Source organism: Sinohyriopsis cumingii, chromosome 13 (genome assembly GCF_028554795.1).
Source record: "Sinohyriopsis cumingii isolate HCF-2022 chromosome 13, ASM2855479v2, whole genome shotgun sequence".
NCBI classification, from domain to species: domain Eukaryota; kingdom Metazoa; phylum Mollusca; class Bivalvia; order Unionida; family Unionidae; genus Sinohyriopsis; species Sinohyriopsis cumingii.
The window spans coordinates 24,319,595-24,337,303 of record NC_142973.1 but is presented as its reverse complement, the minus strand read 5'-3'; the positions used below and the strand labels follow the sequence as shown (position 1 = coordinate 24,337,303).

The 17,709-nt window shown below is 34.6% G+C and overlaps 1 protein-coding gene across 2 annotated transcripts in view; it reads left to right on the top strand.

Moving 5' to 3' along the window:
• The first annotated feature begins 231 nt into the window (after positions 1-231).
• Positions 232-17,709, top strand: part of LOC149785068 (bifunctional arginine demethylase and lysyl-hydroxylase JMJD6-A-like) — a 58,832-nt gene continuing 41,354 nt past the window's right edge. For both annotated transcript variants that reach the window (XR_016425357.1, XM_089978794.1), the window contains exons 1-4: positions 232-382; positions 9,825-10,036; positions 14,524-14,676; positions 16,166-16,266. Coding sequence is in view for 1 of the 2 variants with exons in the window: in XM_089978794.1 (XP_089834920.1) it covers positions 328-382; positions 9,825-10,036; positions 14,524-14,676; positions 16,166-16,266 (521 nt within the window). In the remaining variant the exon portion in view is untranslated. The remainder of the gene's footprint in view (positions 383-9,824; positions 10,037-14,523; positions 14,677-16,165; positions 16,267-17,709) is intronic.

Here is a 17,709-nt window from a genome sequence, read left to right as displayed (position 1 = left end):
GAAATATCACGTACGCACTCTCTTGTCACCGTTCTTAAAAAGCAATACCGGAACGTTATTTCAAATAATTATATATATTTTCATTATAATTTGCAATAAATCATGATGATATTATTTTGAAGTTATATACTTATATTTTTTAAATTTCTTTTAAAGTATATTTTATCAGAGGACTTTAATATTTTCAATGCGTTAATTATTGTTCGTTAATATTTTCCGTTGTAAATTGATGTCAACTCATGTGGTTTCTCAAGACGAGCATAACATTCATCTTTTTCTTCGTTTAGATAAGTTATTTTTATTTTTAGCCAGCTTTGGCCATCGTGTATGGACCACAGAGCAAGAAAAAGAATTAAAGAAGCAAAGTTTAAAGCCAGGCCAGGTGAATAAAATAAATTAAGCTGTCAAAGGCTATTGGCAATGCGCAAGAAAAGTCAGGTGGGTGGGGGATGGCACGCTGTTCATGAAGAAATTACTATAAACTTTGGTAAAAGCGATGTCCTGTTCCATCAGCTAAATATCATGTTACACGCAGCAGTGAGTTCGTGAAAGAATAACTTGCAGTTAAATTCCACACTTTTGTGTCGACTGAAGCAAGATACATTTTTATGGCGTTCGTTAGGACAAGTAGTTCTCCACCTTTTTTTCTTCTGATATTACTGGGACTTTGCATAGTCAGGAATAAAGCCAGAGAACCACTTGTTGGTGTAGGAATTTGTATGCATTGAAAAATAAACGTCATGAGTGACAAGGAGAAGTGCAAATTAGATCCTAAATAAAAATATGGAGGTACCAGCCATAATCAACATTTATTTTAGAAACACGATGACACAGTATTCAATAAAAATTTCCCATAGCAATGGCAAATGCACTAGCCCCAATTTCAGTGAGCAGAGTGAACTAAGATGTGAATGGTCGTGTTCTTTCAGATATTCTTTATGTACCTATAAACATCCTAAATGTATACAGGCCATTTCATTGGAAACTGCATTTTTACTGTTGAAATGCAGTACACAACAGTGTTCTCTTACTCCCTTTTTTCTTTATCAACTTAAACAGTGGACACCAAATGGTGTTACTTTGATACTGGAACACCTGCCTTCTCGGGGCTGATCAAATTTTGTTTTCATCCATTTGTCAAGGAGAAGTGGTTTCAGAAAATTCACATGTCTCACCTTGCTTTTCACTTGTTCCGAATTTTAATCACTTGCAAAGATTGGATATGTGTGTGCTTTAATCCCACAGGAATAACAAATGACAAAAATCTGCAACTTAATTGTACATTAAAAAGAATCTAAATTTTTCAAAACTGCTGGTTGATAATACACATTTGGCTACTTCAATTATATGTTTTGGCTGCAGGATTTAAAAAAAAAAAAGATATCAGGCTACATGCCTGCCACCAGGACCAGTACTTAGTCAACAATTGATATCTGTGCCTTGGTTTAAGTCCAAAAACTCTGGTCATTTTGCTGAAATGTTCATTAGAATTTGTAAAATATCATGGTTTAAAGAATTCCTTACTGATGTCATGCTTAGGTTCATAGAACTAAATACTCATTCACACTAAGCAGGGGACTGGCTTTTTGTAACAAACATGATTTCTAAGAGTTTGCATAACAGTATGAGAGTAGATGAAGTTTTCCAAGAATTTCAACAATTGGATCTGATGACTGATTAGATGCCCTGATCTTTGATTTGAGCTCTGAATGATGAATGGCAGGATAGTCTTCCTTTTTAAAAATAACCTCAAGATGATTGAGAAGAACCTACGTCTTCATGCTAAATCAGAGCTGCTGACTGGTTGAATTTTCACCCTGTCCCTATTGACAATAACTGCTAAACATCTTTCCTTTTAAGTCAATAAATTCAACCTAGGGATAGCAATCAACCAATTGTGTCTGAAAACTTCCCTGTCTTTTTGTTCTGTCATATTTGATGTTTTTTGCTGTCAAATATTTTGGCTTATGGCTCTTTGTAGTGGGATCATTCTCATTTTCAGTTTTACATTTTATACCTCAGCTTCACGTCAATTTTCCTTTTATGAATCTTCCTTATTACTGACCAGGCAAAAAATAATTTAGCAAACTCATTTCATCCACAGAGTAGATATCATTTTGTCTAACAGCTACTTCTAGAGCAATCATAACAAAGTTTCTCATTTAAAAAATGGGGGGCCCGAGTGGTCTAAAGCGCTCTCTGTTACAGATCACTGCCATCTCACCTCTGCCTGCGTGGGTTTGAGTCTCAGATTCAGCCAATGTATGTATGTGAGAATGCTTGGCAGTAGTTTCTCGTGGGTCGGTGGTTCTTTCTGGTGTTTTCCCGGGTTCTTCCTCCACCATTAATACTGGCTGCCATGTATAACATATCGTATGCTGAAAAATGGTGTTAAACACTACAACAACAACAACATTTAAAAAACAGAAATAGCTCATTAATTAGAGTAATTGTTTCATATCAATTGCAATATTGCACATGGAAGTTAATCCTCAGTAAAATCAAATAAAAATTCAGGAATTGTTGTTTGATCACTTCATAAAGGAAACCAAAACACTAATAATGGTAAAGTTCCTTGATCAATTGAGCTACACGTACTCACTGGATTAAAATCAGTGAGCCAGTTGTGAGGATCTAGTTTGAGCAGACACAGTACAGCAAAGCCACATACAACACTGCCAGATAATTATACTGTGATTTGTTTTGTTTGGCATACTTTGATTTGTTGATAATTTTGTCACTTAGCCCAACTTCAGTCAGGTGGTAATACCATGTGTGCACATGAAACAGTTATCAGTGACCACTGTGATACAGAATATAAATGTATACATGGAAAGGGGTCAAGTGTGCCCAGACGCTATGAATGGTGGATAAAGGTAGATAAAGTGAATAAAGCACAAAAATACAGACTTGCCCTATTTTTTTTAAATAGGAAAAAAAGCACTTGTCATGGACTTGGAAATTTTTATTTACCTGACTTTGAAAATTATCGTCCGGGACATCGGTTTATGCGATTTAATCAGCCCTGCTTCTCTAATTTCAACAGGTCAGTCTTGAGTAAGCAATTTTTTTGGTCTGCAAACTTTTATTGTATTTGATCTGTTTCTACAAATTGATTATCAGTGATTTTGCATGATAGTTTTCAAACAAATTGAATGTGATTGTAATTGAAGAAGGTGAAGTCACACAGGTTAGACCTTAGCAGACGAGGAGATTAAGAAACCTGTTAATTGATTATTGGTTTATAATGATCATTTTGATCAAAATATTAATTGCATGCGTGATTTGACACTGTTCTTTGATAAGCATTACTCGGTGCAGTTTAATTCACCATCCTTATGTGATGATTGGAACACTTGCATTTTATCATATGCTGGACTTAGAAATACAATGCCACAAATTTTGGACTTACATTGTTTATTGAAGGAATATGAACTCCCATGTTTATATAATAAATTGTCATAAAATCAGTTATTTGTGGTGTCGTGTACAGATACACTTTCTCCTTTGAGTGATTATCAAGTGTATTGTTCTGACAACCTTATGTAATTTCTTTGGTGCCAAATGCAAGTTTTCAGCAGAGCATGGTTCTTACAGACCAAGAGAATTTGTACAGTAGATGCATCTAATTTTGAGGAAGGAAATAATACCAAAAGACAGATTCATGGAATAGAACATTCCTATGTCCCAAACGAAGAGAAAATAATGGAAATAGTATTAGTTTTAGGCACAACGTGTTGCAACTGTTAAAGGAAAAATGCCATGGGCAGCCCAAGAAAACAAGTTTGTGCAAAATAAGGATTTTAATCCTAAACCTGCTGTGAAGAAATTTGTTAAAGTTTGAATAAAAAGTACTATGCTGTGTTGCTTAAAGATGAAATGAAAAAAATTGAATTCAGTATGGTCATCTTCTTCCAGTCTCCTGGAAAATGTATTGTTTTGAAATGGAATTAGGTTAATGAAATAAAATGAATATAGAAAAGAAAGTGTAATTGGACTTAAAGAATGGCATTGGGATTCTCTGTAGATATGTACCCGTACATTTTGATGCTTGGAGATCAAACTTTTTCTGAGGCATGGACATTCCAGGCAGAAACACTTGGGTAGATATTTTGAGTTTTTGTATTAATTGTTATTGTGTTCTTCTTCAGGTTGTTTCTAGATGAATATTTAAGGATATTTGATATATGTTTCAGTTTGACTCGTGTCAGAATGCAGAAACATAAGTTTTCTCCCAATGCTTAAAAAATACCCCACTGGCTAAGAAGTATACAACTCAGGAACTTAGTTTGTGCCCATGTTAAAAACTTTCTCCATAGGATGAAGTTAGCTTGGAGGAGTATTAAAGAGGAGTCAGTAACCTTAAAAACTATCCACAGAAAAACTGTAGTTTGGTCAGCAACCTTACAAACCCAACCACAGGAAAACTGGAGTTTGGTCAGCAACCTTAAAAGCCCAATTATAGAAAAACTGAAGTTTGGTCAGCTACCTTAAAAGCCCAATTATAGAAAAACTGAAGTTTGGTCAGCTACCTTAAAAACCCAACCACAAGAAAACTGAAGTTTGAACTTTCTTGCAGGATGAGCATTGTTTTGTTATTGCTAGTTTCTGATGATACAGAGAAGACATTTTCCATTCTCTGTAAAATAAAGTGATTTATGGGTAACTATTGAGAGCTTGTTACATGTGAAACTTAATAATCACAAGTAATGTCATCAGTTGTCACCAGTCAGTGATCTTGTGAAGGAAACTAAAAATGCTTTTGGATTTTATTTTTATAAATCTTTGCAGTGAACTGCAAAATATATACATCGTCCTTCTTCACTGAATTATTATACACTGGCTCATATTAATTAATCATAATGGTTTAAGTATAGTTTTATTTTTGTCTCATTCACGTGACAATCATTGCAACCCTCACACTACAGAGAAACTGAAAGTAACAATTCTGAAAAGGAGAATAAAATTCCTATAGTTGTAAGAAATATTAAGCATCAGTTTGCTGCAAAAATGAAGAACAACCCACAAAAACAAATTAATTCTTGAGATTTCAGTTTTGACTCTTGAGTTTACATTTTGACTCTGGAGATTTTGGTATCAGAAGTCAAATAACTCTTCAGTTTTGAAATCTGTTGAGAACCCAGATGGTAAGGTAATTGAGTTATAGTTGTAATATCACAATAACAATAAAGTTATGTCTTCACTCTCAGTCTTAAACCATGTAACAGAAAGAAGAGAAACCAACAAATTTAGTAAAATCATAAAATTAAGTTATAAAGTAAAAATTTAAGAAACACAGTATTTTGAATTAAATCCCAAATAATCCTAAATATCCTAACACAAGTCCAGAAGTACAGAAGGTTCCGTATGAATTGGAATAGTCATGAATGTCCTGATATACTGAGTCTTGAATGTACTGATGTACCACTAGTCTGAAACGGCCTGATGTACCAACAATCTTGAATGTGTTCACAGTAAGTAATGTATTACTCTAAATGCCAGTGAGCACTTTCTAATTGCAATGAATAATTTAAATAAATAATTCCTAAACACAACTGCAAATAATTCCGTAGACTGATCTTAAAACAGAAATGAATAATTGTTTACAGAACCTCAGTTTATACATATTTCACAATGGTATTTTTGGGAAAACTAATGGAAACTTCCACACACTCATAAGAAAGGTTATTACTTTAACTCAGATTTTAGTAAACAACTTGTTTACTGCTGACAAGCATGACAAAAGTCAGGTATGCAAACTGTATCCACAACCCTAAATCACAGACAAAATCAAGCATGCAATATAAATTAAATATACCTAACAATTATTACCTGCCTAAATTTTTCTTTAGTTTATTATTGTTCTAAATTTTCAGCCATGAATGATCATGAGCAATCTGATGATATAGCGGACACAATAACACATATACATTTTTCTGAATGAACTGAAATGTAAACAATGTAATAACTCATTTGAGGTATAAATTTCACATGTTTTGGAATTGTCTTTGCTTTTAATAGTAGCCACACTATAGTACTTTCTATAAGTAAAGTTTGATAGCCATTGGGTCACAGATATGCATGTAATATACCTCTCAGTCATGGGACCATATTTGACTAGAAGATGGCAAATATGGCAGCCTCCATTACCGATATCATTATGTTTGCCACATACAATGTACATATGTAAGCTCAAGACCGCTACGGTAACATAGTGGTTAGAGCGTCTGCCTCGAATGCGGGAGGTTGTGGGTTCGATCCCCAGCCGAGACATACCAAAGAATTATAAAAATGGTACTAACAGGTGCCTCACTTGGCACTCAGCATTAAGAGGTTAGTGTTAGGACTGGTCGGCCTGGTGTCAGGATAATGTGACTGGGTGGGACATCATGCTACATGTCTGTGGCATGATGGCTCAGTGCTAGACATCACTATAAACTGCCACACTGCAGGCATCGTAGCGATATGACTGAAAAATTGTTAAAGCTGCATTAAAAATCCAAATCAAACACACATGTAAGCCCAATGTGTATGCGAAATGTAGCACTCATTGCATCTTGTTTAATGTTTATGCAACACAGTAATTATATCGCAATCACTCAATTCTGTCTCTTTTGTTATCAGTTGTGTGTAAAATACAATATTTCTTTACCAAAACACAGATTGCACCTGCATCTTCCAGTAAGATTTTTCAAGTAAATAATGTTGCATTTTTCACTTATATATTCTATGCATACGATACCCACATCTTTGAAACCTGTTCACATTCACAATAGCCCTTAATAAATATTTAAATGGGGTTGATGTAACTTGGTAAAAGAGTCTCTTGACCTGCATTGTGAAATATGTAATATTGATACAGACACATTTTCTTATGATGCAGCATTACTTTTGTGAGGTTTCTTTTTAATTTGAATCCGTAAAGCTCGAGACTTTTGGTAAAATCTATGGTTCTTCACAAAAGGGATGGGGTGGGGAGCTTGATTAGTTTATAGTTGAATTCTGGAAGATGTCTTTGACCCGTCCCACAAACTGTTTTTGTAAGTTTGTATTTGATCAGTTAAAATCTTTGCACAGGTCATGTGATTGAAAACATTTCTGTCTAGTACCCTGTGTGGTCTTGTCCTCTTTTGTAGGCTGTTCAATCCATGATGGTTCTAAGCAAAAAGCTATACTGGCATTGATCTCCCCAAGAAACCCCAGACTGTTCAGATGAGGAATAGAACAATACATCTAGCATTTGACTGCAAAAGCAGAGACAATTGTTTTTAATGGTGCTTTAAACACATCATTGGCTGTATCATGCCAATGGACTCCCCATTGTAGCCAACTGGCTTGGTCTCGAGATAGAAGATGATATCAAAAAGCCAAGAACATTAATTAGCTTATGACCAAATAGTTTTTGCACCATGTATACAGTCACTTACTGTAACAAGGTTCTCCACAGGAATTTGAATGTTGCAGTCAAGGATTGCTTCTATGAAAGTTGGAGTTCCAGCCCTAAATATAGGATTCCCGACAAAACAAGGCCCAAAACCTTACTATTTCTAAATATGGTATATGATAAAATGCAGGTGTTCTAAACATCACAGATGGATTTAAAATACAATGGATTAAAATGTGTTTTGTCATGCTTATCCAAGCAATAGGTCCATTCACAAGCATGTTTAATTAGCCTTTGATCCAAACAATTATTATGTACCCGCAATCAATTGTCAGGTGTTTTAATCTCCTTAACCAGTGGGTCTTTGCCTAATCCCATTACAATCAATTTAACTTTGCCTGATAACCCACACACTACATCCTCAATACTTGCTTTATAGAAACAGATCAAATAAAGGGAAGTTTACTGGTAAAATATATTATTTACTGAGAATTTGACTGTTGGAATTTTCTTGCATGTAAAATTAAAAGGACACATACTTTTACATGGATTTTGGCATCTCAAAGAAACCTGTATTATAAACCGCTCTGGTGGCCTAGTAGTTAAAGCATCCACCTCGGATGCGGGAGGTCATGGGTTCGATCACTAGCTGAGTCATACCAAAGACTTACAGAAATGGTAATAACAGCATCCTCGCTTGGCGCTCAGCATTAAGAGGTTAGTGTTAGGAGTGGTCGGCATGGTGTCAGGATAATGTGACTGGGTGGGACATCGTGCTACATGTCTGCAGCATGATGCCCCAGTGCTAGACATCACTATAAACTGACACAAAGCAGACATCATAGCGATATGACTGAAAAAGTTAAAAAGCTACATTAAAAATCCAAATCACACACACACGCACACACCTGTATTATGAATTATGTTCCACATGATCTTAAAAGTTCTATCACAAGTCCAAAAGTAGTCTTCTATTCCAAATGAATTCCAATATTGATTGTGCTGATGTGCCACTGTCCTTGAATGTGCTTTGTGCCAACAGTTTTAATGTATCACAATGATATAATCCAGAATTTCTTTGCATGAATTCACAATAATAATAAAAAAGTGATTTAGTCCAAAAGTCAATGAGCACTTTGTAATTCCAATGAATAATTTAAATAAATCCTCAAATTATAACTGAACACAACTAAAAGACTGATTCTACTAGAAAGGTGTTAAAATTGGAATGAATAATTTTGATGTAAACCGTCATATGCACAGACTGTCACCAGACTTTGACAATGGAGAATTCCATCACAAAATTGTTAATGAGGTCAGGTGGTGTTTACTACCTGGGAAAGATCAAGTAGATCATACTTTTTCCAAGGAAAAAACCAGTGTCCAGAACTAAAATCTAAGTAAAAATGTTTACAGATATCTTAAAGTATTATTCTACAGTTGTGGACAATAGTATGTTGCTTACAAATCATCATTACAATCCACAATCATGGACAAAAATTAAACACACAGTATTGATATACATATTGTAATTAGATTCATGAAACTTTGTGAGGAGATCCATCATCATTAATACTACACTTGCATTACAAAAATGGGTCACTGGGACCTATATTTCATGTTTTCAGTAAAAGTCTACATATGATATATCTGTCCTAAATGAAAATGGTGCCAATCTGACATCTAGTATGGCCACCAGAGAACCCATCTTGAAATTCTTGTTATCCTGCTACTTCTGAATGGACAGTCAAATTGACACAAGGTTTTCACCACCAGGCATATGATGTTCAGTTGGTCCTAAATGGAAATAGTGCTGATTAGCTGTCCAATATGGCTACCATAGTAGCAATCTTGTTATTGTAACTCCTGAATTGATGGTCATATCAACATAGCGTTTTAACTTTAAAATAACTTAAGACTATGTCTACTTGGTTAGAAATGAAAATGGTGCCTATCTGATGTCAAAGGTAGCCATTTTGAAAATCATGGGATTTATTTATGATTAAATTATGAGTCTGTCACAAAATATCAACACTTGGATGTCATTGAAAACACTGTAATCGTTCCAGCCAGGGTATACAATCCAGAGGTACAGGTTAAACATCCACAATGGCATAGCAAGAAATTCTGTTCTCCCCACCCCAACCCCCATCTTAATTCTGGGGGCCCTTTCCAATAAAATAATGTTTGATGGAAATTTTGGACGCTACTATGTAGGCCTGTGCCCTTTACCACCCTCCCCCACAGCTGCGGTTACTTGGGTGGATGCTGCGCTAAAGAATATCATATCAAACACCAGATATACCATGTAAGAGCAAAAGGATATGTAATGAAGCAAAGGACATGCTGTTTTATTACAGATTTCTAGATTTCAGAATGAAATTTTTTTGTCATAGATTAACCAAGAGTAAACTTGTAATACTATTTTCTTTCTTTACAGAACTATGTTCAGACAAAGATGGATGGTACAAGAATAACTATGCTGAGACATTGGATCTAAGCAAGGAGACCATACGTGACAATGTAGAGCGGATTGATGTGCGGAAAGTGTTGCCAGAAGAATTTATTGAACAGTATGAGAGTCGTTACAAGCCTGTTGTCCTGACACATGTACAAGATGACTGGCAGGCAGTTGAGAAATGGACACTCCATGTGAGATTGCAGTCTTCATTAATCAGGCCTTGTAATTAAATACAAAATTTTGCACAAATAGAGAATTTTTATATAAACTATAAAATGATAAAATGTAGTTTCATAACATCTGAGAATCTAGTTTATATATATCAAATTTCTTATACTAAGATAATCTTGAAAATTTCATGAGTCCAACTTTACTTCGAGAAATCTACAGGAATTTAATATTTTTGTGCAGTTAACTTAAGTACTTGTGTTCCAGAATAGTATGACTATTTGAATTAGTATGACTATTTGGCTAGATGTCTGTATTTATCTTTTTTCAATCTGTTGTCATGGAAATGAAACTTCAAAAATTTAAACTTTACCATAATTTATGTAAAATATTTCTCCATCCAATTTATTATAGTTTTTTCATGAAAATCGTTATTTTTGTGCTTAAATTTTGTGTTCCAGTTAGTTTTATTACTGAAAATTGTTGATTTTTCATACAAATGAATTCTAAAATTAAAAGATCAACATGTTTGAGAATATATACGTGCAGATATTTTTGTTTTAAAAAAATAACTGCAAAAAATGTATTGCATGCTTCACTTATTTATCGTCTGACATTTTTATATGTAATAGATGGCATATCAAATTATGTTTTCACAAATAGACTTCTTATGATACCATATTGGTCTTAAATTAAAATGCTGTCATTCGTACATCCAATATGGTTATCATGACAGCTGTATTAAAAATGTTGTCACTATGCCCTCTGAATGGATCAACATTATGATGGAGTTTTCACCAAGTCCTAAATGAAAAATGGTGTCATCATACATCTAATATTGCTGCCACAATGACTGTCTTTAAAATCTTGTCAAAACTCCTCCTGAATGGGATTTTCACCAAAAGACTTCTAATGATGCTTATTTTGTTACAAATGAAGATGGTGCCAAATTGACACCCAATATGTTAACCACCACAGCTAATTTGAAAATCTTGTCACTGAAGAATATCAGTGATAGTTTCAACACTTGGTGGTTAAAAGGAAGAAATGGTCTTATCTTAAATTCCTGGAAATTCTTTTCATCACAGAGAGCATCAGCTGCATCAAGGTACTCTTATTTATTTTTTGGCATCCAACCTAGGCCATCTTGATATTGTATTTACAATCAATAGAAAAGTTTTTCACCTCTGTACTAAATGACGAACTTAAACTGTGGAATAAACGATTGTTTATATTATTTAACAAATATACTAATAGGAAAAATATTTTTTTTAAAATGAAAAATTGAAAAACTTTTTGTCTAAGCCATCAATGCCTACAATGTCTATATATGTACCTATGTCTCACTTATTCCTTGAAGTAGGCAAGAAAAAAAGGTCACTTCAAGATGGTGTCCTTTCTATTCTTGCCAGAATTGTTTTGAACAATTCTTTATATCATGTTTTATTTCTAATTCTATAATATTTAGTACATAAGGGGCCGAGTGGTCTAAAGCACTCACCATTACGAATGACTGCCATCTCACCTATGTCTGCGTGGGTTCCAGTCTCTGGCTCGGCCAGTGTGGGTACACAGGGATGGTCCTGGCTTTTAAAAAGCTGTCGCCAAAATAATCGCCAACCTCAATATTTTGTCGCCAATTTTCAAAAAGTGTCGCCCAAAAAAGTAGTGTACATTTTTCCAAGTGTTAATTTAGTCTATTAATGTAACAGGCAATGAAAATTACAAAAGATGGATTAGTTAATACTTTAATTACAACAAGCATTAACAAAATGTTACAAAGTGTTACATGAAGATCCGTCGCGATTTTAGGGCTGCCCACTTGTTGAATGCAGTTTCAAAGTCTAATTTTTCACATCTGTACATGCTGATTCTCATTAAATTCTCGAGAGATGAGATGCAGAGCTTATTTCTGATGTCAGTTTTTATGAGGTTCATCTTACTGAATCCACGTTCACAGTCCTCAGTGCTGACAGGTGACACCAGTAGTCTCTCAGCAGCCCCCCCCCCCCTTTTATGGCTAGCTTCACAAAGCTTGTAGCGAATTGCTTCCTAAATCCCAAGAATGATCACTGAATGCTGTATAAATTTTCTCGACAAGGAAAATAGGATCTCCATTCCCACGAATGAAACTTACACGAGTCAACACCTGGCAATATCGGACCGTATATATAAGCGTAAATGCACACCCAATTTAGGGATTCTTTCACTCCTGTATTTTGAGAAATAAATATTTATTATTAATTATGCAAAACTGTGTTTTTTTGTTTTTTTTTGCTATTTCTTGTTGCGGAGTTTAAGTCTCTGCAGCCTTAACACGGTACTGATGGCAAAAGGAAAAGATCAATGAGTAAAATGCTGCACTGGCGACAGAAGTAATTGTGATTGAGATTTTTTCCATTTGCTTTGTATTTATACACAGTAGTCGGTACTTCAAAGGTTATCAGTTTTCTATGAAGGTTCAGCAAAACTATTGTATTGGTATATGTATAAAAAAAAACAAAAAAAAAACAGAAGGATTAGCCATACAATTAATTGTATCTGTTCTATTCACGTCTTCAGAAGTCGGTCAGTTGTAGGTATAGTGCGGTAGCATGATTGACTGTATCACAGCATACAGTACTCAGCCCAGATGTCAGCATAAGCAGATTATGATGTAACAATGCACTGTAAAGATAGGGTTGTCAATAAGAACAAAGGATCGTTTGTGTAACAGATTGATTCCAATGCATTGCTTAGTCAAGTTTATGGCTTCCTTTCGTTCTGGCTTTAAATTTATTCAGTCCAAATCCGTGATTGTATGTACAAATTAAATAACCAAAAAGTATGTCGCCAAAAAAATCGCCAGATGGGATATTTTTGTCGCCAATAAGGAAAAAAAAATCGCAATTTGCGACATTGGCGAAGCCCAGGACGATCCCTGGTACATGAGAATGCTTGCCAGTAGCTTCTCCTGGGTCAGTGGTTCTTTCCAGGATTTTCCTGGGTTCTTCCTCCACCATTTATAATGGTCGCCATGTATAGCCTATCTTGTGCTGAAAAATGGCATTAAACCCTATAAGAACAACAACAATATATATATATATAAACTTGCCCAACTCCCAGGACATGCACAAATTCAGTTTGGGCAAGTTCAAATTTGCAAGGCACTAACCTGCAAGCATGTCTACAAAATTGAGAGAGTGATGGTATTTTGTATGAGTAAATGTATGAGTAAAAAAACGTCATTCAGTACTAATTTGCCAACAAGGGGTCGTTTATTCGTGTTCGGCAAGTTTTTATCACTTTGATCTTGCTACAGTATTTATCTCAGCACCTTTATTTAGTGTTTATATGTACTGCATAGCTGGCTATGATTTCTTTCATTTGTTGTATGTGTCATTTCCATCTTGTGGCCATTGTCAAGGTCAGTCTCACATTTTCTCACGCAGAAGATGGGATAATAAGAACATTAACTATTTAAAGCAAGTTTCGATAAATAAGGAATAAATATTTATGTTTTAACTTATCATTTACATTGTAATCATAATATTTGTATGCATCAGGGATTCGCTGACTTTCAGGTTCTAAATTAGCCTCGGGCAGTTTGTACAATATTTTCAAGGGTAACTGTGTTCATTGCTCAAAGCACAAGTTGTGAAATTTCTTTGACATGTGTTTATTTGGAAATAAAAGGCATTCATAAGTAGCGATTAACTACCTGGCAGATTTGTATTCAAGGTGTGATTATGTTAGGAAAATGTAGTACCTGCAGGCATTGTTTATGTTGTTTACATTTACGTAATAATTACAGGAGACTCAGTACATACTACTTCAAAACAATTAAATGGACAAAAATAAGTGCTCTCAAATCATTCTCAAAAGTCATGTTCTCAAACATTTGGACATATGTCACTGATTTTGAAGGTGACTGTATGATAATTGTACAATAAATGGATAAAATAAGTGAGCTGTGAGTATAAAGAAGTCATTACAAACAGTCTTGCCTTAATCTCTCTCTCTGTCCTTAGAAAAATCAGTTATTTCCAAAATCTTTTTTGCCTATCCCTGCATCTGTCTACATACATGTACATGTCTGCTTTTGTTCTTCCAAATATGTCTTCATTCTAACTCTTTCTATTCTGCGTATATGTGTCTATTATTTCCATATATATATTTAAATAACATTAACTATCAACATATGGCTGTATTGTACCGTGAGATACGCTGGAAACAAAAGTTTCAATAAATATAATGTGATTTGCTTAAAATATACCAGCTTTTTTCTTATTAATTTGCTCATGTTGGGATATTATATTTGAGGCAAGCTCAAATTTTCCAAGGGCAAGTTCACTTTTGCAGTCAAGTCAGAGCAAGTTGCCTTTTATAAAAAAAAAAAATTAAATCCTTGTGTGTGTGTATGTGTGTGTGTGTATATATATATATATATATATATATATATATATATATATATATATATATATATATATATATATATATATTTTAATCATATAATTTTTGTTATGTGCAGAGATTACAAAAGAAGTATCGGAACCAATCCTTCAAATGTGGTGAGGATGATGATGGCTACTCCGTGAAGATAAAAATGAAATACTTTGTAGACTACATGGCATGCAGCAAAGATGACAGCCCATTGTACATATTTGACAGCAGTTATGGAGAGGTACTATAGATAACAGATTTTTCACTTGGATGATATTCAAGGTGGATGCATACATTTTGTTCTACAATTGTTTGATTTTGCGAAGGTAAAAATGTCCAACTCTTCATTTATTTTTGCAAGCAGACATTAGTAGCAAGTGAGACATAGCAGTAACATGTCTAGCATCATTATCATCATCAAGAGTTTGTAAGGTTTTGGTTTTCAGTCATTCTCTGATGATAGACTTGATCTCTTGTTGTTTAGATAGGTGAGCTTATGGTATGGCCCTACATCCATCATGTGTCGTCTGTCTATTATCCATAAACGTTTTTTATCTGTTTTCCATCCATTTTTATCTATTATCCATAAATGTTTTCTGTATCTATTCAAATCAGTTTAAGCCATATTTTAAAGAGCACAAAAAGTGCCCTTTAATTTCTACAAATGACTGCAATCAAGTACAAACACCATTCCTTTATTTGTTGTACAATTGACTGCAATCAACTACAGACACCATTCCTTAACTCACACAAACTTTTAATGACTACATGAAGAGTTGTCAGGTTTGTACGAATAATGCTGATATGAGTCAAATACACCCACCATTCCAAAACACATACAATCTCTTAAATGACTTTTTGTAAACTGCTATAAACAGAATTTTACAGAATTTTACAGAAAGCATTCTTTCATGAAGAGTTGTCCAGGTTGTACAAATGATGCTAATCTGCCATCAAATATTGCCATCATTACTGAAAACAGTTAAAGTTTGAAACAAATCATCCGGGTATGATGTACCTTCCTCCATCGGATCATGACAAAAGGTGACAGACACTATCTAGGCATCTGATCTGAACTAAATTTGACAGACACTGTCCAGGTATCAGTTCTAGACTAAATTTGACAGACACTGTCCAGACATCAGATCTAGACTAAATTTGATAGACACTATCCAGGCATCTGATCTAGACTAAATTTGACAGACAGTGTCCAGGCATCAGTTCTAGACTAAATTTTGACAGACACTATCCAGGCATCAGATCTAGACTAAATTTGACAGACACTATCCAGGCATCAGATCTAGCTAAATATGACAGATACTATCCAGGCGTAAAGGGCATTTGGATTTTTAGATCTAGATATCTATAAAAGCAAACACTCAACATAATTTGACTAAATTTGACAGACACTATGCAGGCATAAAGGGCATTTTGATTTTTAGATCTAGAAGTCTAAAAAGGCCACTCAACATAATTTGACTAAATTTGTTTGACACTATCCAAGCATAAAGGATATTTGGGCTTTTTAATTAATCTAATCATATAACTTCATTTTCTAACAAAGCTACTCTTCTACTCATAAGTTATGTGTGTGTGTTGCATGCTGTAACAACAGGGTGGTAGTATGATGTCATCAGATCACATAAAAATATAAATATTCCCAATTCATATCTCTCTATTGATAGAGCATTTATATACTGACATTTTTCTGTAACTTTTGTTCTTTGTAGCATCCAAAGAAAAAAAGGCTTCTAGAAGACTACAAAATACCAAAATATTTCCAGGATGATTTGTTCAGATATGCAGGGGAAGAAAGAAGGCCACCATATAGGTAAAGGTTTCCAAAGAATCATCACGGTTCATATTAAGTACTGTGAAGATTTCATTCCTTATTATGCTGATAAATTTATTGAAAATGAAAGTGTATTTTTAAGGTTTGAAAACAGTGATTGATATAGGACAGACTTATATTCATCTGTATTCAAATCATCACCATAAAGTACAGTACATTTTCATTCATAAGTTCTTTTGGAAGTGATTATCACAGGAAGATATTCCTTGAATTGTCATTACTGTAGATCCATTAATATTTAGTGTACCTGTATGAAGTTAACACAGATAGTAGCATATATGTATGTCCACCCTCACTGAATGTCAACCATTCTTTATTCCTAGGTCCCAGTCAGCTTATAACCCTTTTCGCAAAAAAGAAGTCTCTACACCCATCTTGCATCTGTTATCTATTGCTATATTCAGCTTCTAAAATAAAATCAATGGATAGACTTAAGGTTTGTATAGTTGATGCCAATATGCCATCAAATGTATGGCCAAAGTTACTGAAAATAGAAAATCTTTGTTGTTGTTGTTGTTGTAGGGTTTAACACCATTTTTCAGCACACAATAGGCTATACATGGTGGCCAGTATTAATGGTGAAGGAAGAACCTGGGAAAACCACGGAAAGAACCACCGACCCACAAGAAGCTACTGGCAAGCTTTCTCACATACCCACATTGGCTGAATCCGAGACTCGAACCCACGCAGACAGAGGTGAGATGGCAGTGATCCATAACGGAGAGCGCTCTAGACCACTCAGCCACTCTGGGCCCCTAGAAAATCTTTAAACAACTTCTTAATTACTGTGCATGTTTGCAAATTTTGATCCAGTATCATATATGGTTACCATTACTAACACTAGAAAAATCTTTTGTATGACTCTGCCAGGGTTCAGACCCATGACCTCCCACATCCAAGGTGGACGCTCTAACCACTTAAGCCACCAGAGCAGTTTTATCGCAGAGAGGCTGCAGTTACTAAAAATTGATAAACATATAAATAACTTTATTAAAAAATTTATCAACAAAATTTGTGCAAACTTTGCAGATAGCATCCTAGTTCAAAGGCCATTCGGTTTTTTTTTCTTTACAAATGATACCAGTCTTCCATTAAATATGGCTGCAGTCACAAATTTTTTAAAAATGTCAATTTCTTTTGCAGAAAATTATTCCACAGAATTCAGCAATCCCAATACTACATTATGTAATTCAGGTACAAAACCTGTTGTGCAAGTACATTTCTAAAAATGATAATGTGCATGCAAAACTTGAAGGCCAGCAAGCTCTGTATGTATAATTTTTGGAGTTAAAATGACAAATGACATAAAATCTGTTCTCTGTACAAAGTAGGGTCATTGCTAAAAATCATTGCACCTGGTTACCTTGGTAGGGACACCACTAAAGAACATTGCCCCTGAAAATCTCAAACCGTCGTGCCCCC